At 44.7% G+C, this 24,262-nt stretch overlaps 1 protein-coding gene and 1 long non-coding RNA gene across 2 annotated transcripts in view; one reads left to right on the forward strand and one right to left on the reverse strand.

Annotated features, from left to right (window-relative positions):
- Positions 1 to 24,262, forward strand: part of XPNPEP1 (X-prolyl aminopeptidase 1) — a 433,587-nt gene that overhangs the window by 327,207 nt on the left and 82,118 nt on the right. The window contains exon 17 of the mRNA XM_069239428.1: positions 23,433 to 23,502. Within this exon, the coding sequence (XP_069095529.1) occupies positions 23,433 to 23,502 (70 nt within the window). The remainder of the gene's footprint in view (positions 1 to 23,432; positions 23,503 to 24,262) is intronic.
- Positions 1 to 24,262, reverse strand: part of LOC138300264 (uncharacterized) — a 191,993-nt gene that overhangs the window by 52,167 nt on the left and 115,564 nt on the right. The window lies entirely within an intron of this gene.

Consider the following 24,262-nt stretch of genomic DNA (forward strand, 5'->3'; position numbering starts at 1 on the left):
AACTGGACACACATTACCACAGACACATGGGTCCTATCAATTATCCAACATGGCTATTGCATAAAATTCACAACATTCCCTCCAGATGTGCCACCCAAAATGCACAGACTGTCTCAACAGCACTTAGACCTATTACAAATAGAGGTCCAAGCACTGCTACAAAAACAAGCAATAGAGCTCGTACCCAATCACCAAAAAGGAACTGGCGTCTACTCACTATATTTCCTGATTCCAAAAAAGGACAAAACGTTAAGACGTATTTTAGATCTCAGAACACTAAGGCGGTCATTCTGACCGCGGCGGTCGCCGCCCGCCAAGCTGTTCCCGCCGAAAGACCACACCGCGGTCAAAAGACCGCGGCGGTCATTCCGGCTTTCCCGCTGGGCCGGCGGGCGACCGCCAGAAGACTGCCGGCCGGCCCAGCGGGACAGCCCCTTCAACAATGAAGCCGGCTAGGAATGGAGCCGGCGGAGTTGAAGGGGTGCGACGGGTGCAGTCAGAATCGCCCAGGAAGCACCGCCAGCCTGTTGGCTGTGCTTCCGCCGCACTCCGCCATGGCGGTCATGGACCGCCAAGGTCAGAATGACCCCCTAAATCTCTTCCTCAAATCAGATCATTTCCACATGGTAACACTTCAAGACGTAGTTCCCTTACTAAAAAAGGAGGAATACATGACAACATTGGATCTCAAGGATGCGTATTTCCACATACCCATCCATCCTTCTCACAGAAAATACCTAAGGTTTGTAATGCACAGCATACATTATCAATTCAAAGTGCTACCGTTCGGAATAACAACAGCCCCCAGAGTATTCACAAAATGCCTAGCAGTAGTAGCCGCTCACATAAGGAGACAACACATGCACGTATTCCCATATTTGGACGACTGGCTAATAAAAACCAACACTCAACAACAGTGTCTTCTTCACACGCAATACGTCATAGAAACTCTACACAAACTAGGGTTCTCTATAAATTACCAAAAATCACATCTGCAACCATCCCAAATACAACAATACTTGGGAGCAACACTCAACACACAAAGGGCAATTGCCACTCCAAGTCCACAAAGAGTCCAATCGATCCAAAATGTAAGATCAAGCATACAACCAAACCAACACTACACGGTAAAGTTTGTAATGACGTCCTCATGCATAGCAATTGTCCCAAATGCAAGATTACACATGCGGCCCTTACAACAGTGCCTAGCAAAACAATGGACACAAGCACAGGGTCAACTTCAAAATCTAGTGTTGATAGACGGTCAAACACACTCCTCGCTTCAATGGTGGAACCCTATAAATTTAAACAAAGGGCGGCCATTCCAAGAACCAGTGCCTCAAGCTATTATCACAACAGATGCTTCCATGGTTGGGTGGGGAGCACACCTCAACAATCACAGCATACAGGGTCAATGGGACAATCAACAAAAACAACTTCACATAAATCACTTGGAACTGCTAGTGGTTTTTCTAGCATTAAAAGCGTTTCAACCACTAGTAGCCCACAAGCACATTCTTGTCAAGACAGACAACATGACAACAGTGTACTATCTCAACAAACAAGGGGGGACACACTCGTCACAACTGTGTCTCTTAGCACAAAGGATTTGGCATTGGGCAATTCACAGCCACGTTCGCCTAATAGCACAATACATACCAGGCATTCAGAATCAGTTAGCCGACAATCTCAGTCGAGATCACCAGCAAACTTACGAATGGGAAATACACCCCCAGATCCTACAGGAACACTTCCACCGCTGGGGAACACCAAACATAGCCCTATTCGCAAAAAAAGAAAATGCCAAAACTTCGCGTCCAGGTACCCACACCCTCAGTCCAAGGGCAATGCTCTATGGATCAGCTGGTCAGGGATATTTGCTTACCCTTTTCCCCCTCTCCCACTCATTCCTTATCTGGTCAACAAACTAAGTCAAAACAAACTCAAACTAATACTCATAGCACCAACCTGGGCTCGCCAACCGTGGTACACAACACTGTTGGACTTATCAGTAGTACCTCACATCTAACTACCAAACAGACTAGATCTGTTAACACAACACAAACAACAGTTCAGACACCCGAATCCAGCATTGTTCAATCTAGCAATCTGGCTCCTGAAGTCTTAGAATTCGGACATTTAAATCTTACACAAGAGTGTATGGAGGTCATTAAACAAGCGAAAAAACCTACAACAAGACATTGTTACGCAAACAAATGGAAAAGATTCGTTTGTTACTGCCACACTAATCAAATTCAACCACTACATGCATCCACAAAGGACATTGTAAGCTATTTATTAAACTTACAAAAGTCTAATCTAGCATTCTCTTCCATTAAAATCCATCTCACTGCAATATCTGCCTATCTGCAGATTACACATACAACATCACTTTTTAGAATCCCAGTCATTAAAGCATTTATGGAGGGACTAAAAAAGAATCATACCCCCAAGGACACCACCAGTACCTTTGTGGAACCTTAATATTGTATTAACACGACTCATGGGCCCACCATTCGAACCCATGCATTCTTGTCAAATCCAATATCTGACTTGGAAAGTAACCTTTCTAATAGCTATCACATCACTTACAAGAGTGAGTGAAATACAATCATTTACTATTCAAGAACCCTTTATACAAAAACATAAACATAAAGTGGTTCTCCGTACAAATCCAAAATTCTTACCAAATGTCATATCACCATTCCATCTAAACCAAACTGTGGAACTCTGTTTTCTTTCCACAACCAGACTCAGTAGCTGAAAGGGCCTAGCATACATTAGACATAAAAAGAGCACTAATGTATTACATTGACAGAACAAAACAATTTTGTAAAACAAAACAATTGTTTGTAGCTTTCCAAAAACCTCATGCAGGTAACCCTATAACCAAACAAGGCATTGCCAGATGGATAGTTAAATGTATTCAAACTTGCTACATTAAAGCAAAAAGAGAATTACCTATTATACCAAGAGCACATTCCACTAGAAAGAAAGGCGCCACAATGGCTTTTCTTGGGAATATACCAATGACAGAAATTTGTAAGGCAGCCACCTGGTCTACGCCTCATACATTTACTAAGCATTACTGTGTAGACGTGTTAGCAGCACAACAAGCCACAGTAGGACAGGCTGTATTAAGAACATTATTTCAGACAACTTCAACTCCTACAGGCTAAACCACTGCTTTTTGGGGAGATTACTGCTTGGTAGTCTATGCACAACACGTGTATCTGCAGCTACACATGCCACCGAACGGAAAATGTCACTTACCCAGTGTACATCTGTTCGTGGCATGAGACGCTGCAGATTCACTTGCGCCCTCCCACCTCCCCGGTAACCTGTAGCCGTTTTTTAGTTGCATGAAAAATTGTAAATATGTAAATAAATATTATTTTTAGACATTAGGTACATACATTACTACTCCATTGCATGGGCACCTCTAGTATACTCACAACTCCTACCTCACCCTCTGCGGGGAAAACAATCTAAGATGGAGTCGACGCCCATGCGCAATGGAGCCGAAAGGGAGGAGTCTCTCGGTCCTGTGACTCAAAAAGACTTCTTAGAAGAAAAACAACTTGTAACACTCCGAGCCCAACACTAGATGGCAGGATAATGCACAGCATGTGAATCTGCAGCGTCTCATGCCCCGAACAGATGTACACTGGGTAAGTGACATTTTCCATATATATTGATTGAATTGGCAGATGTTGTGCTTGTAATGTCAGTATTCACCTGTTCGTCTCGAAGGCACAGTAAAAAAGAAATGGTGAAACTGACATCAGCACGCTGGCGAGGACTTCTTATGGCTCCGATGACGTTAAAGGGAGTCACGTGTGGAGCCGAGTAATTGTGACGTCCTCGTCAACATGGAGAGCTAGGAAAAAAATTCAGTTGAATGCTGGGCATTGGGAGAATTCATAAGGTAAGGAATACACAGGTAGCTATTGTATCCACCAGAAAAAGTGTTACTGAAGGTAAGTAACTTGTTCTTCATGACTATGCTCTGCATTCCTGTGTCTCTGCTCAGCAAGGAGAAACAGTAACATGCCCCATAAATACCCGAACTGTGCCAAACCAGATTTGTGAAAATAATCTACATTTAAAAAAATCATATTCAATAAATTATTCTCTTTCGGGTACTGTGTGCAGTTCCATTTTTCTCTTTGACCACACTTCTTGTGGGTTTTTGTTGTAATCTTAAACTCTATCTGTTTAGGATGCCTAATTAATTACAAGTTGATTTGTGCAGAACACATGATAGTTTTGTAGAACAGACTACATGTTTTAAGTAAAACATCTGTCACAGTGTAAATGACTAAACCAGAAGAAATTTCAGAGTAGGCTGGTACATGCCTTACATGTCTAATAACACTTTTCACCAAGCGTAAAAAGATGGATCAGAAATTTGATTGCAGTCAAATCGTCCTATTTCCTATTATTCCCCATGCAGGTGAATTGACTCTCGTTCCACATCATATCTGTCTCTAAACCCAATAAGCAAAGCAATTGCTTAACCTTTTGCTTTTCTGAATGTAACTTTTTTCCTTCACTTTTGACTTTTATTTTTGTCTGCTTCCTGCAGGCTGGCCGCTTATAACTGTATCTCAAATTAAAATCTCACTTTGTCTCTCTGCTGAAGGAGCTTGCACCAGTTTGAGTCATTTTTCATTTTGCAGATCTCTCATTTCTTTGTTGCATATGTGGATATGTAGATAGTAAAGCGTATAAGTAGCTTCATTCAGATAATTTATTCTTTTAGGTACTATTTTAAGATTTAGCTAATGGCCATAAATAGAATGTGATTAGTGTCACGGATGACTAATCTGCCCTCTTGTCAACTGGTGTGGATCTGCCATAATAGACAGTGATTTAGAGAATAGGTCTGTTCTTTTACAAAATCAAATATGTACTGTGGTTGATGTGAGCATGACTGCTGGCTTGCTTTTAATTAGTAAGACTTTTTGTGTTAACAGGTGAACAGTCTTTAACAATATCTTTAAGTTACATGTCTGTAAGAATGTGACAGATCATTTAGTGCAGGGGGGGGGGGAATCCAGGTTGAGGAACATTTATGGAGGTTTGAGGCCAACAGAGCTGTAGCATTTTGGATCAACTCTAAGCTTTGTTTTAAAGTAACAGAAGATCTGAAGGGCAAAGCATTTTAGTAGTAAAGCAAACTTAGTTTGGCATTCCTATCAACCAAGTATCAGGTCTGTACTAGTGGAAAAGCCAGGAATATAAGTAGTACTTGCATGCAGATGGAAGATACCCTACTCACTTGCTTAGATAGGGTTAATTCTTGGTCTATTTGAACCCCCCAAATCTTGGACCTCGGGAGGGGGTGGGGAGGGGTGTTTGGTTGGGAGGTCAGTCATCTGTACAGGCCAAACCCAGATAGCATGGAAATAGAGTTTCTCCTGGCAATCACTATTAACTGTTTTCTCAGAGTTTTACTTTAAAAAGTTGTAGAGCATCCAGCTAGTCACTTTCACTGTACACTTTTTGAAACCTGGGTCATCATGCCTTTGGTCCACAAAGATCAGCAATTGTATGTCATCCACAGAACAGGCAAATATAAAACCAAAAGTCTGAATTAATCCTGCCAGGGGTTGAGTTTGTAGATTAAGCAAAGTAGGGTTTAAGGAAGATCCCTTACACGTTCCCTAACCCACAAACCTGGACTGAAAAACTCCCAGTTGAATGGCTTGGGGTCTCTCTGAAAGATAGGAATACGGCCATTCAAATGCAGAAGCCAGCACAATATCTCCCACAGCTGCTGCAAAAGCTAGTTGTGGGAGATGTTGTAGAAGGCAGGTGAGAGATCCAAAAGTTCATGTTATCTGTCTGCTTGAGTATGCTAAGGGAAGTGCTAAGAAGGTGAGTGCAACATTTAGACCCTACAATTGTACAGGCCACTCTTTGGCTGCTAGGAGATTATCTAAAGATTTTCTATTTTGAATCAGAATTTTGGCATGAACATTTAGTTGTTATGTTTCTAAATTCAAAGCTGTTGCGGTGAAAATTGCAATTTCTTGCAAAATTTCTGCATTACTTCATGTTTCGTCTAAAGCCACAGTCCCTCCCTACTTGGGAATTCGAGCGAAGAATAAACTTGAGGTAGTTAAAACAACCGCCCTACCCTGCTTTCTTTCTAAAGGATAATCATCAAAGTGCCTAGGCTTTTGATCTGCAAATTAAATAAGCATGACCTCCTTGGAAGTAGCATTTCAGAAACAACATTCCTTGGGGAAGGTGGTACTCAAAGGCCGGACACTCAAAAGCAATGTACTCTACAGTTCAGTCACATTTACTATGTCTGACAAAGATACTGAAGACATTTTCTCTCCTTGCTGTTCATAAATAAATCCTTGCTCAGTCATTGTGAGATGTGTCATGTATGGCATGTTGGAGTTAAAGGGATTGTTGAACTTTGAGGAAGATGGCTGCACACTCTGGTGGCCCATGTCCTTGTTGAAGAAGCTGCAGGCAAGTGTCATTAAAACTGCTTGGTAGTCTGATCAAAGGAATATTATGTCCCACAAGGACAGATAGGTGCATGCATATCCAGCAGGATGGAGAGTTAATAGCCTGCTTGTAGTTTTTCAGAATTAACACATAGAATTTACTTCTGTAGGCTGAGCACCGGTTTCGTGCCAGGGGTGTTTCAGAACAGTTTGGTTTTGGAATAATTCTCTATTCTGCAGCAGTCATTGTACCCCACAACCAGTCAGATACTCTAGGCATCAATTATGAGAGCAGACCAAAACCACAGAGGACTCTGATATCCAGAAGGAAGAGACTTCCTACTGTGGAAGGAAGCAGTAATAAGTAGAGGCTGTATGGGCAACATCAAATGATGGTGGAGCAGACACAAGAGGTGGACACTGTGACTTCAACCCACCAAAAGGTAAAATGGCTGCAGTAGAAATAGTAGCAGTAGATACTATGGAAATAGGCTTAGTCCTAGGATCAGCGGCAGGATCATCTTCTCTACGAGGACCACCTCATTTTCAAAGAGAGGTGTAGATACAAGTCACTAGACTTCACCGTTTAACAGCAGTGTTTGTGTTGTACAAAATCTGATACGGTTCACGCTAGCGGGGCTGTAGAGCAGGCTTCCTCTGATATATGCTGACGTATACCCAACCGCTAGGCTGGGGAAATGGCAGGCTTCAGTCGTACACTCAGGTAGGGTATCTTGCACTAGAGAAGAGAAACTATAGAGACATTTTATAAGCTTTTTGTAATATTGTATCACAGCAGCAACAATTAACTACAAATCCACCTTTGTAGATGACACTAGGAGGTTTGAGGGAAGCATTGTGGGTCGGCTCATGACTATTGCATGCATGCTTAGTCTAGTCTTTGGAATCGCTCTCAAAGTCCACAGGGGTAGTGGGAAATCATCAGGCCAGTTTAACTGTGTTTCTGGACACACCTGAGCTATCTTATTCTTCTGGGTCCCATTAGTCTTCTGTATTTTACCTACTGACTGTGGGTGATAAACAGTGGAAGTGCTGCTTTATTCCCTTCACCTTACAAAGTGCCTGTACTGCTGCATACACAAATGTGTTCCGTGATCACTACTAATTTAGCTTGGTGCCTTAAAACCAAAGATTAAGGGGCTCATGACGACCCTGGCAGCTGAAGTGGCGATACAGGGCGATACATACAGGCGGTCTGACTGCCCCATTCTGACCGTGGCGGCCCGACACTGCCAGGCTGCAGCCAGCCTGCAGCCTTGCAGTCCCAGCGGTTATAATCCACCAGGGCAGCACTGCTCCGGATTACGAGTCCCCATCCACCAGCCTTTCCATGATAGTGAACACTGCTATGTAAAGGCTGGCGGAATGGGGTATAGGGAGGGCGCTTGGGGGCTCCTGCATTGCCCATGCATATGGCATGGGCAGTGCAGGGGCCCCTTTTTACAGCCCCATCACGCATTTCCCTGCCCAAATTATGAGCAGTGAAATGCGCGACAGGTGCTGTTGCACCCGATACACCACAACATTGCAGCCGGCTCAATTATGAGCAGGCGTCAATGTTGTGGTGAGTGTTCTGCTGGGCCAGCGGGCAGAAACGCTGTTTTCGCCTGCTTGCCCAGCGGAACACTTCAAATGTGGCAGGCAAAAGACCTCCATTACTGGCAGTCTTTTGCCTGCAGTGGCTTTGAAGTTGGAATGACCCCCTAAGTCTCTGAATAATGGCTTTGCAACAGTAATGGCATCTGGGTAAACAGATTGGTATGCCTGAATCCATCCTGAGAACATGCATTCCACGACAAGAAAATAAAAGTAATTTGCACACTTAAGTAGTTGTGTAAAGCCAATGTGCATGGGAATGAAGGGGCCCCAAGGGTCAGGTGAGTAGCGGGGTTGGCCTTGAACCCCTTTTTCCAGCATTGAATTATCATCCTGTGGCACAAGGTTGCCAATAATTTGAGGTATACAAGAGAAGAGTGCACACCAATGAGCTGCAGCGGCACAAACCATGCCTTCCCTACCGAGGTGAGCTGCTCCTTGATACAACCTGGTGAGGTTGGGATTATAAATTGTGTTGGTACCACACACCCAGTTATGTCTCTCCACACTCCCTGCGGGGCTCTTTCACAGTGTTGCTTGAGTCAGGATTACTTTTCATACTTAGAGGATTGCTCCTGCAATTGAGACAAATCATTTAGGGCCTAATTTATATATTTGTGGATGGGTTACTCCGTCACCACAGTGATGGATATCCTGTCCGCCAAAATCTAAATTCCATTATATTCATGGGATTTAAATTTCGGCAGATGGGATATTCGCCACCGTTGTGACGGAATAACCCATCGGCCAATATCTAAATCAGGCCCTTAATTGTTCTTACAGGAGAAAGATAAGTTTTCACAACATACATGGTAACACCAGTGAGACAAAGTAGCAATTTCGCAGCAGTGGACCAGTCCCTAGATGGTGCTGCACTACAAACTGTAGAGCAAAGGCTCCAGCCTTTGGAGTACTTAAATGTATGTATGTATTGAGTATTTATAAAGCGCGTTCCGGCCCAAGGGTATCGAAGTGCTAACTAAGAGAGGCTATGTCCACTAGAAGGGAGACTCCGGATCTTATCGCGGGAAAAGCCAGGTCTTGACCAGTCTTCTAAATGTCAGATAATTATGTTCTTGCCTTAATTCCAGTGGAAGTGAGTTCCAGACCTTAGCAGCTGCGATAGTGAAAGCTCTGTCGCCCCACTTCGTCTTTTTGGTGCGGGGAATTTGAATTCGATAGGCGGTGGCAGATCGCAGCAGCCTTTTAGGTCTGTACCATTGCAGCTTAGTGGTCAGTACCTTAGGCCCAATCCCATGGACAGCCTTATGAGTGATGCAGAGGGCCTTGAAAGAGATCCGTTGGGCCACTGGAAGCCAGTGTAGGTTTTTCAGGCACTTCTTGGCGGAGGCCGCGCAGGGTGTTTCAGTAGAAGCCTAGCAGCAGTGTTCTGCATCACCTGCAGCCTATTTAGCGATACTTTATCCAGGTTGAGCAGAAGAATATTAATGAAAATCCTACGGAGGTCATAATTTTGGTGAATCCAGAAACATAGCGTGAGTTCTTAAGAGTCACGGGGGTGCCTCTGCCTGCCAACATTGTTAATGGTGCCCCTGTCCTTTTTCAGGCCACCTCTAAGCACCTCTGGGAAATCCTGTGAGCCCTGCAGGACATTATGGGGTGCTCGCTTGAGGCAGCAGTGAATATTTGATGAGTGGCTCTCCCGCTGCTCAGGAAAGATGCTCTCCTGCTGCCACTGCGCAGCCTCCTTTTTTCCGGTTTGGGGACTTGGGGGTGCTTAGTCCTAGCTGGACACCCCTGACCTTTAGTCTGTTGGGGTCCTGGGTAACCCATTCTCACGCAGCTTCTGTGGCTCCCCGTGCAACTGGCTCTATCTTTGACGGCATTGGGCCAGCCTCCTTAATCTCCCTGCCCAATCCGTGCGGGAAGGGTGTCTGGATTACTGGGTTGCTCCCTCTAACCCCACTACCACCATACGCCCCTCTGCAGACATGGAACAAGCCCACTGGGGCTTGGCGTGGCAGCGCTCACCCACCTCTCCTGTTGATTGGGACCCGGTGTTGGGGTCCCACTAGGCTCCTTCACCTAGCTAAGGGAGGGGTGCAGCAGTGATTCCCCTTTTTCCTTTCTGTCAGAAAGGGGCTTCCAGGCAGTCCCCTCGCTGATTAATAATAGAAAAAACTCATCATGCCGACCCCGGCGGGTAATTTTCAGGCAGGTGCCAGAGCCCCATGCCCTCAGTCACTCACCAGAGGTCAAAGGTTGCAGAGCTTCAAGTTAGGCTATCTCTGGCCCACTTGGGGCATTTTGCACAATCATGGGCCTGTTTTACTCCTGGTGGCGAGCTCTAGCCAGCAGGAGCAGTTCCAGTAGACCTTCTGGCCAGCTTTTCTCCTTTTCTTTGTCTCTCTTGCTCTTCTCCTCCTGCTGGGGTGCAGAAGCCTCGATCTTCCCCCAACTAGTCCTCAAGGGGTGTAAGTGGGGAAGCCTCACTGGTCCTTGCGAGACTTAGTGGTACTGGGGTCAACTGTGAGCACAGTCCTTAGTCCTGTACGACATCAGGGGGATTGTCCTTCCCATTGTTCATGGTTTCTGCCACTTTCCTGTTCCAGTAAAAGCCACAACACAAAAGAACTGTCTCCCTTGTGCAAGAATTTTTAAATTGGGATGGAAGGTTCTATAAGTCTACCACTCCTGGCCAGTCCTAGTTCCACACCACCTAGTGTCACATCACCTCTCCACCCCTGTCTCAAACTTCCTGCACAGCATGCTGGGACAGTTCAAAATGGTGCCGTCCAGATGTCACTGGTTAAATCTCCTTTGGGAGAATCAGCTCCACCCGTAGCTGACATCATTGTCAAGCCAAGCAAAATAACAAAAAAGGCCTCAGCTCGGTTACTGAGCTGAGACAGATAAATATGATAATTGTGGACGACTCATAAGATGTACATATATCTTCTTGGGACTTGCATATTCAATCTTGGCGCATATTTCACTCCATTTGATATCTTGCTGGACTTTGAAGGCCAAAGGGGTGCAAAGCTATACTCTAAGGTAGTTTTCCCCCATGTGTACAATAAGGTGTCACTGCAGACAAAACAGTAAATCAAACTGACTTTACCCGAGTCCCCACTATTATTGTAGGGGCTATCTCAGGTCAATAAATAATTCTTTAGAGTTCCCTCTGCGCCAGGCTACTTTCGCCCACTTACCGGGCTGTGCACGACGGTAGTCTCCCACACGCAGCACACACATGCTCACATGTAGCCAGGTAATCACCCCTTACCTGAGCAGCTGCTTTATCCTAAAAGACAGGCACTGGTGGTAAACCATGTGATTACTCTGGGAGAGACACATGTAATGAGACTATTCCACAGTAAAAAGTCCAAAACAAGCTGATAGAAGAGCAAATAATGTGGGCCTACTACATGGGTAAAACTCAACTTCAACAGAAACCATCCACCTGGAAACGCCAGTTAAATCAGTTTGTGGCTTAGTAACCTGTGCAGCATTGAGATCTATTTATGTGGATCTCCATCTTCACTGATAGATGTACATCAAGACAACCATGCTGTGGAGCGATGCTGAGTTTCTCTATAGTGCACCTCATAGTGCAGCATGGCAACACTTACTTGAGAACTTAGTGGAAACTTAGAACAATAATTTCAGGGACAGCTGCCACAAATCATACACATGCTAGGAGCTATGCCTTGACTGAGTTCAACATTTAGGAGTAATAAGCTGTGGGCCTTTTCTGATCCCTATGGCTTTGTACCAACACTTTAAACACAAATCCATTCAGTTCATGACAATACAAAGTAAAACATTTAACATAGTCTTGGAGCGGTAAGGCCAGTACAGAGGCCACCACCAGCTTTATCTTTCCAAATGCATTTTCAGGTTCACTAGACCACTGAACGGGTTTAGATGCTTGCAAAGTCTTGGCAAATCCAGCATAACTCAATATGCACTGTCTACAGTACCCTGCCATTCCCAAACGTTTACATACCTAGGAAACTGTTACTGGTTGGGACAGCTTACGAATGGCTTTATCTCATGTTACAAGTGCCAGCAGAAATCTCACAGCCAAGATATCTTACTCAGGAAGCTCAAAACTGCCGATTTTCATTTGAAGCCTTATTCCCTTTCTTAGCTAGTACGGTGAGGAGATGGATTTTATCTTCCTTGCACTGCTCTAGTGTAACAGATGCCAACAAATCATCAATATATTGAGTCAGAGTAGACCCTTTGGAAAAGAACAATGTGTCCAAAACCTTTTTTAGGGTTCGGAAAATGATTGATGGAGACTGTGTAAATCCTTGTAGGTGTCATTCCCACAATAGTTGGGACCTTTTGGAATGTGAATGAGAAGAGATACTGACTCACCTCATGAATGGGAATGGAAAAAAAGGCAGAACCACGGGGAACCATCGGACACTGGCAATGATTCAGGAAAGAACGGTAGCGGGGCTGGGGACCACAGGGATGCTTGGGATCAGCATTTTATTGATATCCTCTAAGATCTTGAACAAACCTGTATACATTGGCTTTCCCCACCAATCATATCTGGGGAATCCAGATGTTATATCTTATAACAGTAAGTACTAAAACCCCGTGCCTTATCAAATCTGCTATTACAGGGTGGATGCCTTCCTCCACCTCTGGGTTTAGCAGGGACTGAGGTATGCTGGATAGCTTTTTTGGAGGGTCAACCTTCACCTTTATGGGTTCCATCAAAGAGATCAATCGCACATCGTTGGTCCCTTTGAAACATAACATGGATGGCGCCGGGTTAGCAATTCAGTTAAACCAGAAGACATGACGACAGAGCCTGCTCTCTTTGAGAAGTTCAAACTTTGCACAATATTGGAATTGCCTTACTCTCTAGTCTCTGAGGTGTATTCACCAGTATACAAAACACAGTGCAGTTCAGCTTGCAGAGAATGTCTCTGCCCAACAAGTTTGTCGGACAAATGGGACTAAAGAAAATTGAATATTCATCCCTAATAGGTCCTATTGAGATGAGCAAGGGGTCAGTAGTATGGTGGCTGACCCATTAGTTCACAATACCAACTGTGTCTATGGACAAGCCTGAGAGAGGCAGAGAAGAGAAATTAGATGTTTTGAAGACTGAGTGGCTTGCGCCCAAATCAGTAATGAAAGTGGTGTTTTTACAATTGATGGTGCAGTGAAATAAGGCCCTTTTAACTTACAGATATCAGGATATTCATTTTACAGTCAGAACACCTTTGACTGTCCTAAGATCTGGAATAGTGATACTAAGCAGTTTGATGGTACTCAGGTTGATCTCAAAGCTCTAGTACACCGTAAGCTGTTAGGACTCTCCAGCTAACCACATGCAAAACAAGGAACTTCTAGTATTGGGGCCTCTCTTTGTTCTCATATATTTTCTGTTCCAGTTCTCCCACCTCCCTGGCCTCCTCAGCCTCCTCACCACCTTTGAGGAGCTCCTCACCCAGCTCCTGTAATCACTCGCTGCATGTTCTTCAATTTCAAGGATACCAATTTTGATTCAGAATTTTCTTCTGACGCAACATAGTGGTCTATTATAGTCACTAATTCTGCTAACTTCTTAGTCTGCTATGCAGTGCATTTAGTACCAATTAACTCTTTATATTCTCTACCAATCCCTGCACAAAAGCAGCACCAAAAGCTTTCTGAGTCATGTCTGCTGGACGGGCTAGGCCCGAGTAAACTTCATTTGCCAAGCAACTGGCACCAATGTGCTGCTGAGAAGATATGCATGGATGATATCAACTGGGTTCTTCGGTGGTGTTCAAGAATTCCCTTATGGACATGACCTGTGTTGACTTCAGATTGTTTGGTGAACAAGAAGATTCAGCACTGAAACGCTAGGATAGTCTTGCTACACCACAATCCTTATGGTTCTTGACTGTGGTGAAATAGCTCCCCCCAGTTGTATTAGAAATGTAGGGGCTAATCTAGTGGCCTGGCCTGGCTTACCAGCAGTAACAGCCCACACAGACAGGGTAACAACTTTCGCACCTGCAGGGACAGAAACTCCCAAAATTCTTCTCCTCTGCTGCATCCGTAACCCCACCACTTTGATTTCCCCTCTCATGATCACAAACAAACTGAGCAAGATATATGCTTTCCTCCCTAGCTAGAGATCCAACACATCAAACAGTTGGCCACTGTCCCATCCCTACGCTGATATCACAGTGATGACAGATTGAGGTGTTACTGGGTAGGGGTCATCAAGACGAGGTGGAGATCAGTGGCCTCTGGTGTCCATGGAGAACTGACTCCATATCACTCTTTTTGACCTCTGGTTAAGCCGTTTGGTATAAGAAGGTTCCCACCCTCCACCTAAGCGACTCTGCTGCAGATTCTGATATACAGTATGACCATTGTGTGTTACCACAACAGGCAGGGCTAAGTAGGGCCCTGGATTCTGTGACAAGAAGCTCTGCGCCTTTGGAAGTAGCTGGATCAGCTGACAAGCTTAGAAGGCAGCAGATGGTGGACCAAAGTTTGCACCTCCACCCAGAGGTGGCATTGGGCGTCTTTGAACAGTAGGAAGAAACCTGGTTAGATCTGTTTGCTAGAACCAACATTGTGCCACAGCTTCTGTGCCCTGGAGTTTTCCCCAGGAAGATCTTGGGGGTGCCTTCTGTCTGCAGTGGAACATGGGCCTCTTGTACATGTTGCACTATTGCCTCTCCTACCACGAATGCTGAAGAAATCCAGACAGACTGGGCCTAAGTCATCTTAGTATCCCTGGACTGGACCTGTAGACTGTAGCTTAGAGAGCTCTAGCCCCTTTGAAACTGGCAGTGAGGAATCCCAGGGGTCCTGTGAGTCTCTGTGGGTTAGAGAGCTTGGAATCCTGCAGAGCTCAGTGGAAGCAACGAACTTCAGGCCAATAAAAAGGACATACAGATTAGCCTTCTGAACACCTTGGCAATGTACGTAGCAAGAATTGACAAAAAGATCAAAAATGACCTGATAATAAGGGCTCAGTCTGACGCACAGGGGCCAGGTCGGGGCTGTAATTGTTCCCCGGTTCCAGACTAATTAATCACCCTTCCATAGATGATGTCAAAATTAGTCGGCCATTTAAAGCCTGTGATTAATACCAAAACTCAAAAAAGTACACTAGGGTCACAAGAAGGAGAAACAACAAATGACAATGGAATGCAGATTGGCAAGGAGATGGTCTAACTGTGTTGACTTCCAGCAGGGCCGGGTCCCCACTGGATGGGAGTCTCAGATCCAGGTCTACCGATGGTAACACTCAGAGTGTGCCAATAAAGGGTATCAACCCACAGGGACACCATTTACCCTCTGACTGGCCCACGAGATCCTGGTATGGAGCACTCAACAACAGAAGGAGGGGCAAAGAGCAAGAGATCAAATAAATCACACAAAAAAAAAGGGTCGCAACAAAAGGGCAGCTCGAAATCTAAATTTGTCGACCCGTCCCAGTTTTTCAGGTGAGAAAAACAACCAGCCCTTGGCACCTGGTTTGGAGAAGTTCAGAATCCCAAAACTGCCCGGAAGTTGGCCCAGTGGGTGTCGATCAGACCCCAAAGCTCCTTTCCCTGGCCCAAAAGTTGGATACAACTGAAGCTTCTATAGCCAGTGCCTTGCCAGTCATTACAGGGTTACCTACAAGTGACAAACTAGCCCTTACATCATATTCCCAGACACACATGCTGGATAGAATTACCTCTGCATGAAGCAATCAGTTCAAACCCCCAGTAATCTCCCCTCACAATCTATTGGGTCCTGTACCAGAAAGCAATCTGGCAATCAACGTCTGTGACGACAGTTTATATGCATGCTGATTACAGCCCCAAATTCCCAGGTAAGGGTACCTATTCCCACCTCATGCAACATTCATAGTAAGCAGCAATAGGGCTTCAGTTACATTTGTTAGGCCCAGGGCCACCACCAACCTCGAAGACAGGCGCTGGCTGTCAAGATATCCTGCAAGCCCCAGCTGTCACAATCTGTATGCTTTTCTATCCAGAGTACACGTCCAGGGGCTCCTTTGACATTCTAAATCGAGATAACATCCTGAAGCTTGCTCAATCAACTGGATTACTCTGAGAAGTTGCATTGCATGATTTTGTCTCCATCAGATTTATTGCCCCAGGTCCTGGCTCAAATAACTAAATGATCAAGGTTACCTGGAGATCCGCAGAACTGGCTCAGTAGGTTCTGGGCATCATGTGCACCACCAATACCCTTTCTGCACTGGCAGCTAATGCGAAACAACTTTTCATTTTCACTCATACTCCTGCAGGTGACCTTTCGTTACACTCGGTAAGGTTCACTAAAAGTTTTATAATGCAGCACGCTAAGCAGGGACCATCCAGAAATAAGAGCAATCTACAAAATACAACTTCCCTCTTAGGACGGGATACCAATAACAAGATAAAAAGGGCCAAAAGGTTGGTAAAGTCGTTGTGGAGAGCTCTTAAAAGATCGCCTTTGCACCCAATAATTCTTTACAAATTGAGGGAGACAAGAAGGAAATAAAAGCGGAGAACATGGCCTTCCGAATGATAAAATGGAACTCATTTTGGTCCAACTTACTGTATGACATCAAATCTAACAACTTATTTTTGGCGGACTATAAACCGATTGGGTAGAACTATGCCAAACGTATCCTCCTCCAACATCTGAGTCCACCTGTTATAATTTCCTGCTTGACCATTTCAATTTGCATCCACGAAAAACCCAGAATTGCGCACAAGGGGTCAGTAGAGAGGCTATCAAACTGCTGTCCACTAAGCACTGCAGCAGTGACCACAGGGCATCATGGTATCCCATCTCAGCCAGTCAAGTTCAGAAGCAAATAGCAAAGGGCCGCAAAGAGGGGGTGCCTGGCCCTGCAGATATACCACCTTGCCATTTATAAGGAAGATCCAACATTTTGGTCTGGAAACCTAGCACCACTTTTTTCCACCATCTTGAATTGTATCCCTCCTTTATGGGGTGGCTTGATTCTTGCACCAGTTTTCAAGGGCGAAGACAAAAGTGCACCAGGGAACTATTGCTTGGTAGCTCTCATTGACAGTGATGCCAAATACTTTGCAGTAATGCTACTGGAGGAGCTTCAGTCTTGGATAGAGGCTTATAATATCATCCCCTCAAAATCAAACGGGGTTCATGAAGGATACTGGGACCTTAGTCAACCTTATGGCTCTCGCACTGTTATCTGACCAGGCAAAATCAAATAGCCAACCAGTCTATCTGGGGCTCATCGATTATAAATCTGTCTTTGACAGGGGGAAACTGTGGCAGAAACTAGCCCTTCTGAATATCCCAGGCTGCCTTCTTAGAGCATTGGAGTTAATGCATAAGGACATTTAGGTCAGAATACCTGGGGATGTTTCTCGCCTGTCTAGGCCGATTAAAACCACACAAGGTCCCAAGCAGGGCTGTGTCCCTGCACCAACACAATATAACTTGTTTTTATCAGATTTGTCTTCTGCATTAAATGTAATCAATTCCCATCCACATAAACTGGAGGCTTTCAGGCCTTGAATTTGTTGTAGGCTGATGACTTAGTCCTGATTAGTAGAAGAAGGGTTGGTCTGCAGCACCTTCTTGATGCAACCTCTGCTTTCTCAATCAAGAATGGCTTGATAATAAACAAAAATAATGCAAAGATCTTGGTTATTCAAGGGAAAAGATCACAAAAATCTTCATGGTTTCTGGACCAAGAAAGGCTTGAGTCAACAAGTAGCTTTAAATACCTCAGAGTTTATTTTAGTGGGAAAAGGGGATACTGTGACCAACTGGAAGGAATTAGAAGGAAGGGCAATGCCTTAGGTTTCTTGCTACAAAACTAAAAGGTCCTACTCTTGCCGATCCTCCAGGCTAAGATTTTGCCGACAATGGTATATGGAAGTGAGTCCCTCAAGGGACGGAATAGCGCGATACTGGACAAAATGCTACTTAAGATCTAAAGATCATTTTTCAGCTTTCCACCTATTCATTGCCTGCCCGGATAAGACTGGAGTTCGGCATTGTTAAGCAAGCTTTGACATGGATGGCAGCATTTATGTTGTGTTGCCACAAACTCAGGTCTGCAAAAAGTGATTCATTGGCCCATTGCCTGTTGTCTGAAATGGAATCAAAGCAACGTTCCCCTGCAAGATCCTATCTGATGCAGGCTTTGAGCTGTGTCTGCCTAATCAACACCTGTTACCTACCTATTAGCCATCCGGAGTTCAAAAGGCTATCAAAAATCAGCAGCAAACGACTTTCATTGTTTGAAGACAAGGCTAGCCTGGCACTGCGCAAACATGGCTGGATGACTCTTCAAACTTATACGCTGCTAAAACCCCAGTGCTATCGTAGCAAACTCTATAATCATTGGGAAAAGGCACAGTTCATGAAATACAGGATGGGGATAATTCCTACCCCGTTTTATGATCCCGTATGGAAAAGGCAAAAGGGGCTACGGAACTGCTGGCTGTGCGTACTAGGCCAAGAATACCTCATCCATATATTGTGCTTATGTCACACCCTACCGAAGGACCTGCGTGAACTATTACGCCGAAAGTGGAATGCCCTGGGCATACAGTATTGCAGGGAGGCTGTCTTGGTCTGCTTTGACCCTAATGACCTCAGGTTAAACTGTGCAATGGTGAAATTCCTGCAGCACTTCTCGAAAAGGGCAGGGGCCAAGGCCTAAGTAGAGACAGGGAATGGAGGGCCATTTGATATTTAACCGCTCTGGTCATTGCCCTCCGCTGTTGTGTCTATTTTGAATGCTGCATAGGGCTTTGCTGGTGCTTTAGAGTCTATTATTATAACAGTCTACGCCCTTGTCAGACCCTTGCCTACAATTTTTTGCTGATACAGTGTATGCCTCTTATTTGCTTTGAGATTTTCATGTATTTTTTAATTCTATTTAACCCCTTTGCTGCCAGGCCTTTTGCCCCCTCAGGTGCCAGGCCTTTTTTTGGCTATTTGGGGCAGAGCGTGCTTAGGCCCTCATAACGTTTTGTCCACATAAGCTACCCATGCCAAATTTACGTCTTTTTTTTTTCCCAACATCCTAGGGATTCCAGAGGTACCCAGACTTTGTGGGTTCCCCTGAAGGAGACCAAGAAATTAGCCAAAATACAGTAAACATTTCATTATTTTTTTTAATTGGAAAAAGGGCTGCAGAAGAAGGCTTGTGGTTTGTTCCCTGAAATTGGCATCAACAAAGGGGTTGCAGTGCTAAAATCACCAGCTTTCAGGAACAGGCAGACTTGAATCAGAAAACCCAATTTTTCAACACAATTTTTGCATTTTACTGGGGCATAACCCTTTTTACGTTTTTTTGTGCTTTTAGCCTCCTTCCAGTCAGTGACAGAAATGGGTGTGAAACCAATGCTGGATCCCAGAAACCTAAACATTTCTGAAAAGTAGACAAAATTCTGAACTCGCAATGGGTAATTTGTGTAGATCCTACAAGGGTTTCCTACAGAAAATAACAACTGAAATAAAAAAATATTGAAATTGAGGTGAAAAAAACCAGCCATTTTTCTCTACGTTTTACTCTGTAACTTTTTCCTGCAATGTCAGATTTTTGAAAGCAATATACCGTTACGTCTGCTGGACTCTTCTGGTTGCGGGGATATATAGGGCTTGTAGGTTCATCAAGAACCCTAGGTACCCAGAGAAAATAAATGAGCTCCACCTTGCAGTGGGTTTTCATTCTATACCTGGTATACAGTAATTCATTTGCTGAAATATAAAGAGTGAAAAATAGGTATCAAGAAAACCTTTGTATTTCCAAAAACAGAGGTGTTTTTAGCGGCCACCTAGGGAAACCTACCAAACCTGTGCATTTTTTTAAACTAGAGACCTAGGGGAATCCAAGATGGGGTGACTTGTGGTGCTCTCACCAGGTTCTGTTACCTAGAATCCTTTGCGAACCTCAAAATGTGGCTAAAAAACACTTTTTCCTCACATTTCGGTGACAGAAAGTTCTGGAATCTGAGAGGAGCCACAAATGTCCTTCCACCCAGCGTTCCCCCAAGTCTCCCGATAAAAATGGTACCTCACTTGTGTGGGTAGGCCTAGTGCCCGCAACAGGAAATGCCCCAAAACCCAAAGTGGACACATCACATTTTCTCAAAGAAAACAGAGGTGTTTTTTGGAAAGTGCGTACCTGTGGATTTTGGCCTCTAGCTCAGCCGCCACCTAGGGAAACCTACCAAACCTGTGCAGTTTTTGAAAACTAAGACCTAGAGGAGCCACAAATTTCCTTCCACCCAGTGTTCCCCCAAGTCTCCAGATAAAAATGGTACCTCACTTGTGTGGATAGGCCTTCTGCTCGCAACAGGAAATGCCCTAAAACACTATCTGGACACATAAAAATTATCAAATAGAAAACTACCTGTTTTTGCGGGGGCACCTGCGTGTTTGGTCCTGGGCTCAGCAGCCATCTAGGGAAACCTACCAAACCCAGACATTTCTGAAAACTAGACACCTGAGGGATTCAAGGGAGGTGTGACTTGTGTGGATCCCCCAATGTTTTCTTACCCAGAATCCTCAGCAAACCTCAAATTTAGCTAAATAAATCACATTTTTCCCACATTTCTGTGTGGGATCACTGCACAGAAACAAATTTCCTACCAGCCAACGTTCCCCTTTGTCTCCCGGTAAAATGATACCTCACTTGTGTAGGTGGGCCAAGTGTTTGTGACAGGGAAGAGCCAAAAACACATCGAAGTTGAGGGTGAACGAAAGTGGGTCCAAAAGGGCAGTTTGAAACAAAACATTTTTAGGCTGACAAGTGCAGCAGAAGTTTTATCGTATAGATGAGACAATGCTGGGTGGTAGGAATTTTGTGGATTCCTGCAGATTCCGGAAGGTTCCATCACAAAAATGTGGGAAAAATGTGTGCTTTCCAGCAAAGTTGCAGGTTTGCAGGGCATTGTGGGTAAGGAAATGATGTGGGGTGCATGTGAAGCACACCACCCTGGAATCAACTAGATGTTTAGTTTTGAGATGTGTCTAGGTCTTGTGGATTTTTCTACATGGCAGCGTCCCAAAGTAAAAAAAAAGTGCAGCCCTCACCATTCCAAGTGTGACGATTTTGAGAGTTACCAAGCTCTCATGGCCCAAATGTAAAACAAAACCCCAAAAAATCAAATGTCCTCTTGCTTGCCATGGGATAAGATGTTTTAGTGTGCGGGGGAGAGCTGAATGACTGTTAGCCCCTTCAGTTCGGGTGAGGGCAAACCAGGCCCATACTGGTTGGTAGTCACCACCCCACAATTTTATTATTATTATTTTTTTTAATTTCAAGGCATCTAGTAGACTTTCTGCCCCCCGGTGTGTGGTTCGGGGTAATTGCCCCATCTGCCCACTGGTGGGCAGAACAACTTTGGCCCCATTTATTTGGGGTGGAGGGATGGCCATAACCCCACCCTCTCATTTTGAGAAAAAAATCTTCCCCGGTCTCTGGTGAGCTTTCTGCCCCCCTTGGGGGCAGATGGGCCTTACAAAAATAGGCCAATCTGCCTCCAACGGGGGCAGATATGGCCGACAGTAATATGTCCCCATGGGGAGCGACCCTTGTCCAAGGGGCTGCCCCTCCCCAAACAAAACACACACATACACACACACCAATCCCTGATGTTTAGTGGTTTCTGCCCCCCTTGGGGGCAGATTGGCCTAACAGAAATAGGCCGATCTGCCCCCAAGCGGGGCAGAAATGGCCTAAATACAATTTGCCCCCCAGGGGAGTGACCCTTGCCTAAGGGGTCGCTCCCCATACATAAAAACATAAAGTTAATAAAAATATAAATATATCCTTGGTGTCTAGAGGTTTCAGCCCCCCCTGGAGGCAGATCGGCCTAATTATATTAGGTCGATCTGCCTCCAGGGGGTGCAGAAATGGCCTAAACACAATTGGCCCCCCAGGGAGCGACCCTTGCCTAAGGGGTCGTTCCCTGCACATAAAAGGAAAAAATAAAAAAATCCCTGGTGTCTAGTGGGCATTTCTGCCCACCCTGGGGGCGGATCTGCCTAATTATATTAGGCCAATCCGCCCCCAGGGGGGGCATAAATGATCTAAAAATTATTTGCCCCCCTAGGGCGCGATCCTTGCCTAAGGGGCCGCTCCCTTTATCAGAAAACACAAAGAAAAAAAATCCCTGGTGTCTAGTGGGCATTTTGGCAGATCGTCCAAAATATATTAGGCTGATCTGCCCCCAGGGGAGGCAGAAATGGCCTAAGCACAAATTGGCCCCCCCGGGAGCGACCCTTGCCTAAGGGGTCGCTCCCTGCACATAAAAGAGGAAAAAAAAGAAATTCACTGGTGTCTAGTGGTCATTTCTGCCTCCAGAGGAGGCAGAAATGACCATAACAATTACTTGCCCACCTAGGGAGCGACCATTGCCCAAGGGGCCGCTCCCCTCATGTAAATTTAAAAAAGGAAAAAAAGAAATTCCCTGGTGTTTAGTGGGCATTTCTTCTGCCCGATCAAATCACGATCGGGCAGCAGAAATACTCAGAATGACATCGAAAGAAAGGAAAAGCCTTTCCTTTCTTCCAATGTCTCTCCCACCCCCTCCTCCCGAGCGGAAGAGAAATGCTAAGCCTTTCTCTTCCGCATCGCGCTGGAAGCTTGACGGGAGGCGACCTCTGATGTCATCAGATGTCACGGGGTGGGATCGGGGTGAAAGGGTAAGCGATTCCCCTTTCATCCCGGACGGGGGGTGTGGGTGGGGGACCCTTGGGGGATCGCTAGCGCTTACCCCGTGGGCCCGGTGCAGGATGAGGTGGTCTCGTCCCAGGCACATGGGAACCGTGTGCCTGGATGAGACCACCTCGTCAAAGGCACAGTAGGGGTTAATAAAATGCACTTTATTTCCTTGCACAAGCCCTTCTAGACTAATGCCTACAAACGCTACTTTGTGATATTTTGTTACATTAATTATGATGGCCCTAACAGTTTAAAAAATATATAATAATAGTTTTTTTAGGCAAACCTGCTTTTACCCTCAGGGAGGTGGGACTTGTGTTTCTTTTTTAGATTTTGATACACCAAATTGTTTGGTAACGGCTGTTGGAAGAGAGCCTTTTAAGTTACTCAGAAAACACCAGCTGATGGACATGGGACTGGTATTTTGAGTTGTTTTAATGTATTTTTCATTCTTTATTGTATTGCAAGGATATTTTTTTAAATCACACAATAATGTTTAATTCAATTCAGTTAGATAAGAGCATCCAATAAAAAGAGTTTTACCAAAGGTAAGTAACTCATTCTTGGGGTTCTGATGTTCTTTATGGTCTTCTGCTGAAGCAATTACATGTCTTGAACATAGTATGTTTCTCTTCTCTTTGTATGACAATTTGTTTCCACTTTTACCATTTCAGGAGTGCTTCACTTATGTTCTTAAAGGACACATTGCTGTGAGTGCAGCTGTATTCCCAAATGGCACCAAAGGTTTGTGTTGCTTACTTATACCTGGGACCAGTTGGTCAGTTTCTTTTTCCCTCTATCTTTCTAACACACGTAACAGTATAGTTATTCCTCAATCCTGCATCACACCATCAAGAGCTTACTTCTAGCTTCTGTGTAACAAAAAGTGCCATGTATTCTGTCACTTGATCTTGCTTCCTGTACAAGCTCATACTGATTGGCACATGTTGTGTGTCCCTGTTTAAGATAGGTCTTTGTTAACCATACTATGAATCAATCCAGCTGAAAAAAATATTTTTGCGCTTCTAGTATATTTTGACCTTTTTAACAATGAAATTCAAATGGTACCATGTTCAGCAGTACCTAGGTTGAAACTTACCAGACAGCACGGCTGCCTGGTTGCAAAGACATATATTGGGGCATGCTAAAAGCTTACCTAGGAATTTATTGCTCCCATTACTAGCCATTAGCTTTGTGCTTTGTAACGCGCGTGTTCGATGGCATGTGTGGTTGTAGATACACATGCTCTGTTGTTTTTCGAGTCACGAGTCCGAGTAACTCCTCCCTCTTGGTGATACTCTGCTTCTGCATCGACTCCCTTGTTAGATTGTTTTCTCTTTGCCGTCGGGTTCGGATGAGTGTATCTTCGCTCTGTTTTTGACTTGCTCCGGTCCAAACATTTCCTTCTGCCTATCTTTGATTCAACGCCATTGTTCTTCCGATCGCGATATTCCATCTTTATATTCGATCTTTCCAAGCGTCTGGTTGATTTTTCGACCGACTG

Source organism: Pleurodeles waltl, chromosome 6 (genome assembly GCF_031143425.1).
Source record: "Pleurodeles waltl isolate 20211129_DDA chromosome 6, aPleWal1.hap1.20221129, whole genome shotgun sequence".
Taxonomy (NCBI): Eukaryota; Metazoa; Chordata; class Amphibia; order Caudata; family Salamandridae; genus Pleurodeles; species Pleurodeles waltl.